The sequence below is a fragment of the Pristiophorus japonicus genome, chromosome 5 (assembly GCF_044704955.1).
Source record: "Pristiophorus japonicus isolate sPriJap1 chromosome 5, sPriJap1.hap1, whole genome shotgun sequence".
NCBI lineage: Eukaryota > Metazoa > Chordata > Chondrichthyes > Pristiophoridae > Pristiophorus > Pristiophorus japonicus.
The window spans coordinates 47,875,570-47,891,720 of NC_091981.1; the positions used below are offsets into that span (position 1 = coordinate 47,875,570).

General features: G+C 44.8%; 1 protein-coding gene across 2 annotated transcripts in view; it reads right to left on the reverse strand.

Annotated features, from left to right (window-relative positions):
- Positions 1–16,151, reverse strand: part of anln (anillin, actin binding protein) — a 111,866-nt gene that overhangs the window by 87,106 nt on the left and 8,609 nt on the right. For both annotated transcript variants that reach the window (XM_070880601.1, XM_070880600.1), the window contains exon 2: positions 3,914–4,061. In XM_070880601.1, coding sequence (XP_070736702.1) covers positions 3,914–4,061 — 148 coding nt within the window. The remainder of the gene's footprint in view (positions 1–3,913; positions 4,062–16,151) is intronic.

The window sequence follows — 16,151 nt, forward strand, 5'->3', positions numbered from 1 at the left end:
TTTTTAAACTGGTTTTCTCGTCTCTCGCTGCCCGATGGCGCCATCTTGGCCACCTCAAAATTGTCCGGTTTTTGGACAATTCCAGTTTTCGGAATTCCAGATTTGGCACATTGTACCTGTACCACTTTGACCCATTTTCAATCTACTGCTACCTCCCTAGTGTCCAATGACTTCCTCAATCATAATCAATGCCTCAGAAGTCCCTGTCCTCGTTTCCTTTATCATTCTGGGATAAATATCATCGATCCCTAGGGAATTTTTGGCCCGAAATTTGCAGTGGAATAATAGTGAACTAACAGCGTTCACTGTTATTATCACTTTGAAACTGACTACAACTTCATGATGTAACGCATGTGCATTTAAACGTGAAAGTCCTGAAGTTGGGGTCAGTCATTCACTGCTCCAACACTGACTGTGCTGCGGACCCATCCCCATAACCGGCAATCAGTGAAATCAGTGAAACTTGGACTTTTCCACAGTAACATCTCTGTTAAATATCTCATTAAAAGTTAGACCTTGTTGGATTAGGCGTCATTGGGGTTTTAACAGCGTATATGACAGCGAAACAGACATTATGGCCCTGAAAAACTAATTTTAATTTTGTGGATTGTCAAATTTCTCCATTATGATAAAAATTAAAATAAGAAACTTAAAAGAATATTGTATTTTTTTTTATAAGTTTGTTCATATTTATTTCTGGTTTACCTTCTCTCCATGCAAAAGCCCAATCTTTGTTTTGTACTATGTAACACTTTTAAAAAGGACGCAACGAACCGGAAGCCAACTGCTCATGCGTGCTGCCAGATCATCACGGGATCGAGCTGGTTCAAAAATGTTGGGAGGGAGCGGACTGCTTCAGAAATGCCGGGAGGAAGCAGGAAAAATGTCGGGTGGGAGCAGGCTACTTCAAAACTGCCAAGAGGGAGTAGGAAAAATGTCAGGAGGAAGCGGGCTGCTTCAATATTGCCGGGAGGGAGCGGAACAAATGTCGGGAGGGAGCGGGCTGCTTCAAAAATGCCAGAAGGGAGTGGGCCGGGAGAGAGCGGGCTGTGAGGAAAAATGCCAGTCAAAAATGCTCAGTGGGGAAAAAAAAGCGCTGCCGGTTTCAGATTAATGCACAGTATGTTTTTGCAGCCTCTGGTCGTTGACCGGAGTCACTCCGTTTTAAAAAGTCAGAATAAAAGCAATTTTTTCACTTCCTAGTTCGCTGTCTCCGAGAATTCTGCATTTTGATTGGCTGCTCAGACAGCTTACTGACATTGTATTAGGGATCTCCACTACTTCTTGCCACAGAGATCTCAAGATCTTTGTGGGCAGCTTTCTTCGGGGCCAGCAACGAACGCCTTTGCTTCGCCGCTGACCACAAATTCTAGGCCATTGCATTTTAGCCCTTTCAACTGGTCTCAGACTTCTGCTCATTTATATCAACATCAGAAATTCTTCCCGGATTAACTCCATTTGGGGAGGGCATGTTGCTCATTTCTTCCCTCAGGAGTACTCAAAGCAAGTGGTTGTTGAGAATTTTTACCCCGTTTTCTGCTGTTTCAAGCCATCTTTTATGGTTCTCACTTCTCTGACTACCTTCTTGTGTTGGGCCCAAGTTTCCTGCCTCTGTAAAAACGGCGCACCTCCATAAGGTGCACCGACTTTCTGGAATAAAAAGGGCGCCGAAAACTTACCTTGGGATTCTCAGAGCTCCTTAGGACGTCATTGGCCTCGGCGTGGCGCAGCACAAGGGGTCGGGGCTGGAGCCAGGTCCCGGCGCTGAAAACAGGGCCGGGACCTCTGCACATGCGCGGTAGAGTGTGCGCGCATGTGCAGTAGCTCCTCGCAGCCCGACGCATCCTCCCGCCTCCCCCCCTCCCGCTCAGCCTCCCCCCCCTCCCTCCTTCCCGCTCAGCCTCCCCCCCCCTCAGCCTTCCCCCCCCCTTCCCTCCCACTCAGCCTTCCCCCCCCTCCCCAACTCTTTCCCTTCCGCTCAGCCTCCTCCCCCCCCCCCCGCCACTCCCTCCCTCCCGCTCAGCCTCCACCCCCCCCCACACCCTCCCTCCCGCTCAGCCCCCACCCCCCCCCACACCCTCCCGCTCAGCCCCCCCCCCCACTCCCTCCCTCCCGCTCAGCCCCTCTCCCTCCCGCTCAGCCCCTCCCCCTCGCTCCCTGCCTCTCCCCCTCTCCCCCTCTCCGCTGTCAGAAACCGAGAGAGAGAAACACACTGGGTGGGGGGGTCCTGTCCCAGCACGCTGTTGGAGGGCTCCCGGTGCTGCAGTAGGTGAGTAGAAACTTAATTTTTTATTGATTGATTGATTGATTGATTGATTTATTTATCATTTATTAATGATGATGGCTCTTTTATTACGTTAAACTTGCAAAACAGGCATAAGTGACTGGTAACACCTCCTTTTGAAAAAAAAACTGTTCTAAAACGAAACTATTCTAACTCACTAGAATTGGAGCAAACTAAATGCCGAGAATTGCAATTTCTAAGATACTCCATTCTAAACTAGTTGCTCCAAAAAAATAGGAGCAACTCGAGCCGAAACTTCAGCCCTTTGTCTCTGCAATCACTCTCTGACATATTCTTGCACATCCGAGAACACCACCCCCTTTCTCCCTGGAGGATTTTAAGGTGGCTTTTCACTAATTTTTGATTTGTTTATTAGTCCATTTAGAATCATACCCATTAGTCTTACCTTGCTGCTTTTAGGTACATATTTATCCTGTATGCTCAACATAGCTTTAAAGTGTTCCGCTTGTTTTCTACTGAAGCCATCACTGAACAACCTGACCTGATCAATTGGGGTAGAGTTTCCGCTTTGGCCACAATCGGGAAATTGCGCTCAAAATGCGTTGGTTAGGTCACAGTTCAAGTTTCCACTAAAAATGTAGAATTTTCCATAAGCTAGTGCAATTGGACAGTGTAATAGAATGCAATTCCCCACCCCCCCCCCCCTCCATTAAAAAGTATTCCTTGATGTATTCAAGAGTGGTAACCAGAGGCTGTTTTATTAATACAGCTGAAAATGGGTTTATCATTAAAAATAAACATTTTTACGTGTCCAGTTCTCCACCTGTGAGTAACCCAATTTAAAAATCACAAAACAAACTACACTGAACCATTTACAACTTTCATTGGTGTTCATTAGTCACGTTCTTAGTAAATTAATTTTTTTTATTATTAAAATATCTTTAACGACGTGCCTACTAGTGTCTGCGCATCTAAGAAAATGAGCGCAATTTGAAAAGCCTGCCCTAACCAGCACAATCAGCAGAAACTCGCAATATCGATATGGGGCACTGCCAATTTTGTGGGCAGGGCCTGATCCAAGTGAATTGAATCTTGAACCAGCGTCAAAGATTGCGGGTGGTTGAGTACATGTGTTTTTGGGGGTAACTCACGTAAGTTTTAAACTCCCCGATACCACCTGGATTTCACCAATATTGATGATGTAAAGGAGCAGAAACTTGATCCCAACATGTTTAAGTTGCTCCAATATTCAAGTACTTTAGCCCTTTTAATGTTATCTACCCAGCTCTTTGGTAATTCTGATTCCCAACTCATATTGAATGAACTTCATTGTTCTGTGGTCACAGTCCTTCATGTGTGCAACTTCAATTTTCTCTGCAAATTATTCAGAAAATATAAATACCAGGTGAAGATGAGCGCTACCTCTAGCCAAGTGTGTTAAACAGCGCCACTGTTCAGCATTTCAGCCAATAGGATGTACATAGTATAATAGAGAGCACCTTCAAATTTTGCGTTTAAAGTTGCAAGTATAGACTCCCTGTATATGGGACATGTAAACACCAAGAAAGACTACTGCTACTTCAGAACAAACTATTTACGGTTGTAATTCATTTGTGGACTACAAGACATCTTTTCTCAGAATCAAGCACATAGTAAGGATGCTCTTACCTTCATCGGTGGCTTCCAATGGCTGGTTGCTGGCCTCAGACAAAGGTTCCCTGGATCTTTTTGCAATTTGTCGAGCAGCTGCTGTGGGCCTCTCAGCCATCTTCTTCTGCAGATTCTCTCGCCGAGCCCGAGTTCGTTCAAGTAGTTTCTAGAATAGGTAACAATTCAGTGTATTGTTCACAGCCTCATATAAAATCACAGATTACATAATACAAACACTAAGCAAATTACATCATTTCATTCAATTAAAACAATAAGCTTTTATTAGGGGAAGACAAGTGGAGCACAAAAACTATCACTACTAAAGCCAAGATGTACTAGGCTGAAGCATGGATATTGTTTGGAAAATTAAATTCTTCAAGCGCATCAAGAATTGCAAAGTATAGAATTATCGATTATGTGATGAGTCAGGCTACTTATTGCCTTTCAGCTTGATTAGAATTTGTATATACTGAAAAAAATTACACATAGATTTCACTGCTGTATTAATGTTAATGTTAATATTAATGTTGTATTAGTGCAGAAAAGTGTGCAATCTTAGGATTTAAAATGGTTTTTAGCATATGGGTCTATAGCAGTTCCTTATTTAATGTGTTCCCAACATGTTAATTAATATTGCAGGGAAAGCTTTACTCCTAGATTAATACACTTCTGCTGGGAAACATGAACTGTTTCACAGGCCTTGGAGACTACAAGCCTTGCTATTAATCTTGTAATTTGTAAAAAGCAGCAACTCTAACAAAATCATCAAAAACATTAGGTTTGAGATATCTTACACTTCAAATGACTTATTAAACTTAATTTCTTCTACCTGCAGTAGACACGAGGAGTGAAAAAGTGAATGAGACATGCAACTGCAATTTTAGAAAATGATTAACCATACCAATGGGTAGATAATCGAACAGTCTTACTCATTTGTTCACCTCTGCAAAACTGAATTATTACAAAGTACAAGAGAAAGAGGCAGAAAATTCTAATAAGCATCAATGCACGTCATGCTCTGCTAGAGCATTCAGATTACTCTTAGTAGCACCCTTGTAGCCGTGTCAAGAAAAAGCACAGTATTACAGCTATGGCACAAGTAGAATAGGTCTCTACTTTTCCTGAACACAAAAATGAAACAACAGTTCATTCAGCATTGTCACTGGAAATTCCTTAAACGGCAAAGGCGTGTAGGACATTTCCATTCTATGCTCATGTGAAGCAACAATTATAGGTTTTGGCTTTCTGAACTTCCAGGGTCAAAGTGCCCTCTCCAGACACAATCTAAACCTTGAGTGAACCACCAGCAGTGCAGTCATTAATAAATTTGAGGCGATGAGTTAAAGAGGATCACATGTTAACCGGGTTGGCTTCAATGCCATTTTTCGCATAGCATACTGGCACTAAACTCCTAGATAAGCTAGGTGGCAACACTGGATACATGTATGTTCCAACGAAGAGCACCGTCCAATATATTAACCTATTTTCCCTTTCAGCTGCTGCCTGATGATCTGATCAGTTTTTTTCCATAAAAATATTGCTCAATGTATGCAGCTACTTTTCTACAATACCCTGTGTTGTCACTAATGTCATTATTATAGGACTTAAAATATCCTGTCCCAGCATTTAGAGCAAAATATCCGAATGTGAAAGAAGGAAAGATTCAAGAATGCTGAAATATAAATGGGAAGGAAACTTTTACAATTTGCACTTCACAGATTATGACAATAAAAAGTTAAATGGGTTATAATTCCAATACAAAAGGACAAAAGTAAAGTTCAAATGCCACAGTAAGGACACTATTAAGCATCACAAGCAGATGGCAGCAGATATGGGAATCGGGAATGGCAAATCTCTGCACATTTATGCACAGAGCAAAGTACATAATATCCTCTAATGCCCGATTTTTAGTAACTTTAAGAGCTGACAGAATACTTGGTACTCTCCGTTCATTAAGGCTATTTTTTTTATACAGGTACAGTGTCGAAAATTCGGAGTTCCGGAATCCATAGTGTTCCGGAATCCGGGACAATCCGTGGCAGGGTCATCGGAATCCAGAAAATGTTCCGGAATCCCGACCCACCGCCACTACCCGCTGGACTCCCCCGCCTCAGGTCGCCGCTGACTCCACAGGCCACGCTGCCCGCCGGACACCCCACTCCTTATCTCGGCCCGCCGGACTCTCCTGACCTTACTTCCCACCACGCTCCTTACCTCAGCCCGTTGTTCCTTCCCTCCACCCCGCCCCCCCGCTCCTTCCCTCGCCCACTCCTTACCTTCCCCCCCCACCCGACCCCCCGCTCCTTACCTCCCCCCACCCGCCCCTGACCCAGGCATTTCCGGACGTGACGTCGGAAAGACGTTCTGAAGTCCAGAAATACACAAACCTGGACTCGGGCATTTCCGGATTGGGGACGTCAGAAAGACCTTCCGAAGTCAGGAAATACCCAACATCCAGAGCAGCCTCAGTCCCGAGGCTTCCAGATTTTCGACACTGTACCTGTTGGAAATGTACCTGAAAATCACGATAATTCGGGTCACTACCACGCCAGTTACCGTTGGTTACAAAATTCGCCAGATGTCAGGCTATGACAACTCACAAGCTTTTCATTTTCACAAAAGTACAGATGAGAAGCAATTCAGTCCATCCTGCCACATATGGACTCCATTACAACATCGAACTGCATCTTGAATTATTTCAGAGCATATGCTTCCACTATCCAACCCAGATCATTATTCCAGGTATGCATGCAAAGGTATGCTTCCATCATCAGTCCTGAACTTGCCTTTTAACAGTTTGTATCTATGGCCCCCATGTCCGACCAACGTGTTTTAACTTGAAATAGTGCTCTAAATTAACCTATTATCTGCAGTATATTCTATCGCTGTAAAAAGTTCTTTCTCATCCACGTCCTTTCAAACAAAAGAGTTTTTCTCATCTTCCCTTAATATTTTAGTCCTATGATACAGAGAATCAGCTTCAGGGCCTTCTCAGCACCAGTATTAGGGCTAGGCTTTTTACAAAAAAATGCAAAGATAGCTGCAGATGTTGGAAATCAAACAAAGATAGAAAACACTAGAAACACTCAGGCCAGTCAGCATCTGTGGCGAGAACTCGCCCAAGTGATTCCAGCATTTTCTGCTTTTGTTTTGGAATTTTCCCAACTGCCTTGGTCACCAGCAGCAAGCAGTTTTCCAAGGTATATTCGTACCAGAAAACTCTAGTTTGAACAGAATGGCCTAAATCTTGCACTCTACTGATTTGGCATGATAGCTCAGCATTTCATTTGTTTTACTCATCAGCAATGAGCAGAGTCATCATCATCATCATCATAGGCAGTCCCTTGAATGAGCACAGTAGGTAACTGCTGAATCTACCAATACTCCCTCTTCTCTTTCTCCCTCTCCCCATTCATTATAAAGTGAATAGCAATACAGGAGGTCACCAAAAGTTTCCCAAAACGTATTTTTTTATTTAAATAAGTCTTATTGATACAATGTCATGTACATTCCTTGCAGACAATCTGCAACTTTTGTCAGTGGCACTATCTAATGAACAGTTACAAAATTGCTGTAACAGTTGCTTAGGTAACAACTGAAACTTTGGTTTCTTTCAAATGGTTTGGATAGGGTAGACCTTTCAGGTTTAGTATTTATAACTGTGGGAGGTGTATGTCATTTGGTCCTCAGCAACAGGGACCTGGTCTTCAATTTCTCCTGGTTGAGTAAGTGAATTTTGACTCTTAATGAGTGAAGAGAGGGGTCTGTTCATTTCCACAGGATGCATTGCTGAATTGTGTTGAGGTAGAAACACAGAAGCTGTACCATGTTGGGGTTTAGTATGGGCTTGTCCAAGAAGGAATTTGCCGAGTCTGGTTTGATTGGATTTGAGCAACATATTTTATTATCGTGATGACATTCTGCCTGTAGAATTGGATTTTGTGTACATCCAGGGGTGCCTTCCAGTATTCATCCATAGGGGATGCAGCATGAATACATCACTACCATTTGTCACATTATCTTTAAAATAAGAAAGGGAATGAAAAAAGAAAATATGAGGAGAAAATGATTCAATTTTAAAGTAGTGACTACTGAACTTTTGAACTAAGATTGTCCATACCACTCTGGTAAGTTTCAGTATGATGAGTTTAATGATGGAACTTAAAGATGTGCCATTGCATACTGGTTCCTAAGCTTCTGGAGCTGCAGTCCTTGCGCCCACGGATATGTTTTCCTTTAGAAAGCCTCTGGGTAAATATTATCTTTTTAATTCAGGTTTCTAAAGATTTGGCTTTGGATCGTACAGAATCAAAGACATAAAGGTTTTACTTGGTGGAACAGCAATTATATATATATATATATATATATATATAAAAGAGTAAAATTATTTATAAGATAACAAAGTAAGACAGTTACTCGGATCATGTTAGCCTATCGGAAAAAATAGGCCGTTAGTAAAGAAACCATCTTATTAACTGAAATTACTGAGTGTATAGGTTCAATTAGGTTCTCCTTATATGAAGTTCTATTTTAACTTTTGGTATAATCATCGATAATGCAGAAATGTTCAAATTGTCATGCAGTCGAGGAGAGAGAAATGTATAACAAGTAGTAGACTGTAATGTGTATTTGGATTCATAATGATTTGATCAACTTGTATGCAGTGCTCAGAGCTGGTAAAGCATTTAAACCTCCAACCATCAGGTGTGGTTGTAAGTACATATTTTAAAGTATGTTTCAGTATTATTGCAATTTAATAAACCCATGAACGTTTGACCTCAAATGTTTAAAGAACCTTATTGATTTTGAGGAATAGGTAGAACATCTAATCATAAATAAAAACCATACTTTAACAAAAGAAAGGAAAGACTTACATTTATGTAGCACCTTTTATGTCTCAGGGCATCCCAAAGCTCTTAATTAGGGAGATGAAAAAAAATGATGATGCTATATCATGTCAAGGTGGTCACTAGGATTTCAGTGAAATGTAATATTGGGAAGACAATGGAGGTTGGCGAAGAACAGAGGCTGTAGATAAAATGGATCTGGAGGAAAGTAAAGCTCAAGAGGGCCATGACCATCCTGCATCCATCTCTCCATTTGCTTTTCTCCCCATCACCTCTCCCAATCAAGTAACAGAGATCCTTGATTATCAATGCTAAAAGGGAAGACATCTGGAACCTCCAATTTTAGTTTGATCTGAGGTTTAAACAAATTAACTCAAAGTGTTAACTCAAGTGAAGTGCATTTAAAGCATAATGGGCTACCTTTCATCTCATAAGAACAAAAAGCTGGAGTTGGCCATCTGGCTCGTCAAGCCTGCTCCGCCTTTCAACAAGATCATGGCTGATCTTCTACCTCAATTCCACCATCTTCCCACACTATCCCCATATCCCTTAGATCCCAAAAATTTATCAACCTCTGTCTGGAATGTACTCAACGACTGAGCATTCACAGCTCTTTGGGGTAGAAAATTCCAAAGATTCACAACCCTTCGAGTGAAAAAATGTCTTCTCTTCTCAGTCCTAAAAGCCAACCCCTTATTCTGAGACTGTAACCGCGTGTTCTAGATTCCGTGGCCAAGGGAAACATTTTCTCAGCATTAACCCGGTCAAGCTCCTTAAGAATTTTACACATTTCAATTAGATCACCGCTCATTCTTCTAAACTCTAGGGAATATAGACCTAGTCTATTCAATCTCTTGTCATAGGGCAATCATCTCATCCCAGGAACCAGTCTAGTGAACCTTTGATGCACACCCTCCAAGTATATCTTTCCATGGGGGTAAGGAGACCAGAACTGTACACAGTACTCCAAGTGTGGCCTCACCAATGCCCTGTATAATTGTAGCAAGAATCCTTCACTCTTATATGCTAATCCCTTTGTAACAAAAATGACCATACCATTTGCTTTCCTAATTGCATGGTGTACTTGCATGTTAACTTTCTGTGATTCATGTACAAGGACACCCAGGTCCTTCTGAATGCAAACATTTCCCAGTCTCTCACCATTCAAAAAATATTATGCTTTTCCTACCAAAATAGATATCATACTTTCCCACATTGTGCAAGAACATGGCAAATGGAATACACTCAATCAACCTGTCTTTTTCTCTCTGCAGCCTCCTCACAGCTTACATTCCCAACTAACTTTGTATCATCAGCAAACTTGGATACATTACACGCAGTCTTTCATCCAAGTCATTAATTAGACATAGATTATACATAGCTGAGGCCCAAAGCACTGATCCTTGCGGCACCCCACGAGTTACAGCCTGCCAACCCGAAAAAGTCCCGTTTATTCCTACTCTGTTGTTCTGTCCATTAGCAAATCGTTAATCCATGCTAATATATTACCCCCAATCCAATGAGTCCTAATTTTGTGTAATAACCTCTTGTCTGGTACCTTATCGAATCCTTTTGGAAAATCCAAATACACTACATCCACTGGTTCCCCCTTATCTCCACCAAGTGCATGTGGTCTGATGTGTTTTAAATGCATGACGGCAACTCTTCACTTGGATAATTGCTAAGCAAGTTAAATATATTCTCGTGGTCTAAAGTAAATATGGTGCTTAAAGGAGATTCAACAGGAAAGCAATTATGCAAAATTTACAAAAGATAGGATATACGCCACAGAAACAGTTATTCAGCTCAACCAGTCCTTGCCGGCGTTCATGATCCACTCCAGCCTCCTGCAGTCTTTCCTCTTCTAAGCATTGCTCTCTATTCCCCACTACTCCCTCATATGCTTGTCTCGCCTCCCCTTAAATGCATCTATGCTATTCGCTTCAACCACTCACTGTGGTAGCGACTTCCACATTCTCACCAAAGCAGCTTTTTCTGAATTCCCTATTGAATTTCTTGGTGACTCTTACATTGATGGCTTCTAGTTACACTCTTCCCCACAACTGGAAATATTGGGCCCAAGTTTCGGGCCGCGCCTAAAACGGCGCAGCCCCGACCTGGATGCCCATTTTTCGCGCCCGAAAGTGCGCCTAAAATATACCTGCAGATTCTCTGGCTCCCTGTAGGTCGTTTGGAGCTCAGCGCAGCACGAGCTGTGGGGGGCGGAGCCAGGTCCCTGCGCTGAAATCAGTGCCGGGACCTCAACACAGGCGCGATACAGTGGACGCGCATGTGCAGTAGCTCCAGGCGCCCAAAACTGTGTGGGAGGGGCCCGAAGCACGCAGCCCCTAGCCCTGGCCGAATGGCCTCACTGGGGCTGTGAGGATCAGGCTGCACCTCCCTCGTCCAGCTCCAGCTGGCTCTCTCAATGCCCCCAGCTCTCGCTCCGACGACCCCCCCCCCCAATCCCCCATCCAGCTCCCGCTCAGACGACCCCCCCCCACCCCCCCAGCTCCGACGACCGCTCCCCCCAGCCACCTACCTTTAACTCCTTCGGCGGGGCCCGCCCAGCATCTTGCTGGAGGCGGGCCCCGCCCGAAGTCTTGGGCCCGGCTTCTTCACGTCAGCCGGACCCGTTCAGCCCTCCCCCTTCTCTCTCCCCTCGCTGTCAGAAACACATAGACAAAGAGACTGACACTCAGAGAGAGAGAGAGAGAGAGAGAGAGAGAGAGAGAGAGAGAGAGAGAGAGAGAGAGACATACACACACACTGGGGGGGCCCCGTCCCAGCACGCTGTTGGAGGGCTCCCGGCCGGTGCTGCAGTCGGTTGAGTAGAGATTTTTTTAGTTATTGATTTTTTAAATTTTTTTATTAATTTTTTTTGATTGATTTATCATTTATTATTGATGATGGCTCTTTAGTTGTAAAACTGAAGTGTTTAATGTTTGTAAACTTCCCTTTAAACCTCCCCCTCTCCATTCCCTATGCCTGATTTTCTAAGTGTAGGCAAGGTTTTTCTGAGCGTACAAAAATCTACACTTACTCCATTCCAAGTTAGTTTGGAGTAAGTTTTCACTGCCTAAACTTTCAAAACAGGCGTAAGTGGCTGGACATGCCCCCTTTTGAAAAAAAAAATCTGTTCCAAACTGAAACTGTTCTAACTGACTAGAACTGGAGCAAACTAAATGGCGAGAATTGCAATTTCTAAGATACTCCATTCTAAACCAGTTGCTCCAAAAAAACAGGAGCAACTCAGGCTGAAACTTGGGCCCATTCTCTCTCCATCCACTCAATCAAAAATTTTCATAATTTTAAAGACCTCTGTTAGGTCACCCCTCAGCCTGTTCGTCCTTTCCTGATGTGTACATCCTCGTATTTCTGGTATCATCCTTGTAAATCTTCTCTGCACCCTCTCCGGTGCCTCTATATCCTTTCTATAATATGCCGACCAGAACTGTACACCGTACTTTAAGCGTGGTCTAACCAAGGTTCGATACAGGTTTACCATAACTTCCCTACTTTTCAATTCTATACCTCTAGAAATAAATCCTATTTTGCTTTTTGATGGCCTTGATAATCTGTGGATGCAACTTTGAGTGATGTGTATTTGAACTCAGAGATCCCTTTATTCCTCTACCACACCTAGACTCGCACCCAAGTAATAAGTGGCCTTCCTATTCTTTCTACCAAAATGTAATACCTCACATTTATCTGTGTTGGACTTCATTTGGTAATTATATGCCCATTCTGCAAGTTTATTAATGTCCTCCTGTAATTTGTTCCAGGCCTCTTCAGTATTGACTATTGTCCCAATTTGGTGTCATCTGCTGTAGTGTCTCTGCACTGTATTATAAAGTCACACAAGGCATATACTGCAGACAAGGTCACTCATGACCTGCACCTTTGTTCACAGGACAAAGGAGGGCTGAGTCTGCGTGGAGCCTCCCTTTAAGTACCTGGCTGACCAGGTGAGAAGTGTCTCTCACAAGTTCACCCCCTGTGGTCAAGGTGTGTATTTCACAGTTGTATACAGTGTACAGTGTTGTTACATATTGGTTACAGTTATGTGAAGGTTACAAACATGACATCACTTCCTCCCTAATGTCTTTGGGTCAAAGATTGAGTCTTTCAGACGGTTGACACTCTCTCGTGGAGCGTCGCAGTTGTGGCTCTGGTGGTTGAGCCGTGGCATGTGTCTCTGTCGCCTGAGTTGACTGTACATGCTGTTGAATGTCCTTGTTGCTCGTTCACTGGCAGTGGTGTGGTTGACATTCCATGGTTTATTTCAGGTTCCTCAGTGTTCATGCTGAACCTTTTCTTTACCTGGTCCAGATGTTTGCAGCATATCTGCCCATTGTTTAGTCTGACCACTATGACCCGATTCCCCTTTTTGCCTATTACAGTGCCCTCAAGCCACTTGGGTCCCAATGCGTGATTGAGAACGAATACAGGGTCATTGATTTCTATGCATCTCCCCACTGAGTTGCGATCATGGCACTCGATTTGGGACTGGCGCTTGCCCTCAACAATGTCCGACAGAGCAGGATGAATGAGGGACAGCCGCATTTTAATCGTGCATTTCATGAATAGTTCGGCGGGCGGGGCTCCCGTGAGCGAATGCGGGCGGGACCTATAGACCAGCAGGAGGCACGATAGGCGGTACTGAAGAGAGGGTCCTTAAATCCGGAGTATGCCCTGTTTTATGATTTGAACCGCACGTTCCGCCTGGCCATTGGAAGCCAGCTTGAACGGCGCTGTCCTGACGTGTTTGATACCATTACCCAACATAAACTCCTGAAATTCATAGCTAGTAAGACACGGGCCATTGTCGCTAACTAGGATGTCTGGCAAGCCGTGGGTCGCAAATAGTGCGCAGACTCTCCACAGTGGTGGATGTCGTGCACGAATTCAATATGATGCACTCGATCCGTTTCAAGTATGCATCGACAACAATCAAGAACATTTTTCCCATAAACGGGCCCGCGTAGCCTACATGAATGCGTGACCATGGCTTGGTGAGCCAGGGCCACGGGCTGAGCACACGTCGTGCACCTGCGAACAGTGTTCCAGGTCTGAGTCATTTCCCGGCCACCATACATGTGACCGTCAATGGCCTTCATTAGCACGATGCCTGGGTGCTCGCTGTGGAGTTCCCTGATGAAAGCTTCCCTTCCTTTCTGGGGCATGACTACCCGGCTGCCCCATAGTAGGCAGTTGGCTTGGATAGAGAGCTCGTCCATCCGTCTGTGAAACGGTCTGGCCTCCTCAGGGCACGCTCCATGTGCGGGCGCCCAATCCCCATTTAGGACACATTTCTTTATCAGTGACAGGAGGGGATCTCTGTTGGTTCAGATTTTGATCTGGCTGGCTGTGATTGGGGAGCCTCCGGTGTCGAAAGCCTCAACGGCCATGACCATCTCCGCGCTTTGCTCCAACGCCCCCTCAGTGGTCACCAGTGGGAGCCTGCTGAGCGCATCAGCGCAATTTTCAGTGCCTGGCCGGTGCCGTATGGTGTAATCATACGCAGCCAGCGTGAGAGCCCATCGCTGTATGCGAGCTGACGCATTGGCATTGACAGCCTTGCTGTCGGACAACAGGGATGTTGTCCGTTTCTAACTCGAACCTTCTGCCAAAAAAGGTACTGGTACATCTTTTTTACCCCACAGACACATGCGAGTGCTTCCTTTTCAATCATCCCATATCCCCGTTCTGCCTGGGAGAGCGACCTGGAGGCATAGGCCACAGGTTGAAGTTGGCCCTCATCAGTACTCTGCTGCAACACACACCCAACCCCATAGGATGATGCATCACACGTTAAAACCAGTTTCTTACAGGGGTTGTACAAGGTCAACAGCTTATTAGAACAAAGTAGGTTCCGCGCCCGATTGAAAGCCCGTTCTTGACAGTCCCCCCAAAACCATTCGCAACCCTTACGCAAGAACATGTGTAGTGGCTCCAACGATGTACTTAAGTTCGGCAGAATGTTCCCGAAGTAGTTTAAGAGTCCCAGGAATGACCGCAACTCTGGTGTGTTGCCGGGCGGGGGCACACGACGGATCGCCTCAGTTTTGGATTCGGTAGGCTGGATCCTGTCTGCGGCAACCCTCCTGCCCAAAAACACACACTTGGGCTTCTTTAGTCGCAAACCTACTCGGTCCAGTCGGCGTATCACCTCCTCCAGGTTGTGGAGGTGTTCCTCGGTGTCTCGACCCGTGATTAGGAAGTCATCTTGGAATACGATTGTGCCAGGAATGGATTTAAGCAAGCTTTCCATGTTCCTCTGGAAGATAGCGGCCGCTGAACGATTGTCAAACGGACACCTGTTGTAAACGAATAGCCCTTTGTGCGTAGTGATGGTGGTTAGTAGCTTGGATTCTTCGGCCAGTTCTTGGGTCATGTAGGCTGAAGTGAGGTCCAACTTGGTGAATAGCTTGCCACCTGCCAGCGTGGCAAAAAGGTCCTCCGCTCTCGGAAGCGGGTTTGGTCCTGTAGTGATACTCGGTTGCTGGTGGCCTTTTAGTCGCCACAAATCCTGACCGAGCCATCCGCTTTAAGGACAGGAACGATGGGGCTTGCCCAGTCACTGAATTCAACAGATGATATTATGCCCTCTCTTAGCAGCCTGTCCAACTCACTCTCAATTTTCTCACGCATCACATACGGTACGGCTCTGGCTTTGTGGTGCACTGGTCTGGCGTCCGGAGTGATGCGTATCACTACTTTGGTGCCCTTGAAAGTCCCGACTCCAGATTGAAATAGTGATTCAAATTTCTGTAGGACCTGTGAACATGAACTTCGCTCCACAGATGAAACGGCGTGCACATCCCCCCCATTTCCAGTTCATCTCGGCTAGCCAGCTCCTCCCCAAAAGCGCAGGACCATTCCACGGGACAATCCAGAGTGGCAGCCGGTTCTCCGATCCATTATGTGTGACCACCAAATTTGCACTACCGAGCACTGGGATGATCTCTTTGGTGTATGTTCGTAATTGCGTCTCAATGCGTTCTAGTTTGGGCCCGTTAGCTTTGAGTGGCCATAGTCTTTCAAATTGTTGGAACACTCATAAGTGACTGGCTAGCTCCAGTGTCCAGCTCCATGCGTACCGGGATGCCATTTAATAGAATTTTCATCATAGGCACCGTTTTAGTGTATGAGCTATGGATGTCTGCCACGTGAACCCGCTGGACTTCAGCGTCCATGGCTGTGCCCCAAGCATCCAACTGCCTTGCAGACTCTTCATCTGGTTCCTCTGCCTCGTAAACTAACCTCGCTATAGGTTTTCTGCACATTCTGGCCAAATGTCCCTTGAAATTGTTGAACCCGGCAGGTTTTCGCATTGTGTCTTCCCCAGCATCTCCAGCATGAGCGGAGATTGTTGTGGATAAAGAGACTGTTACCAGGCATTCCTC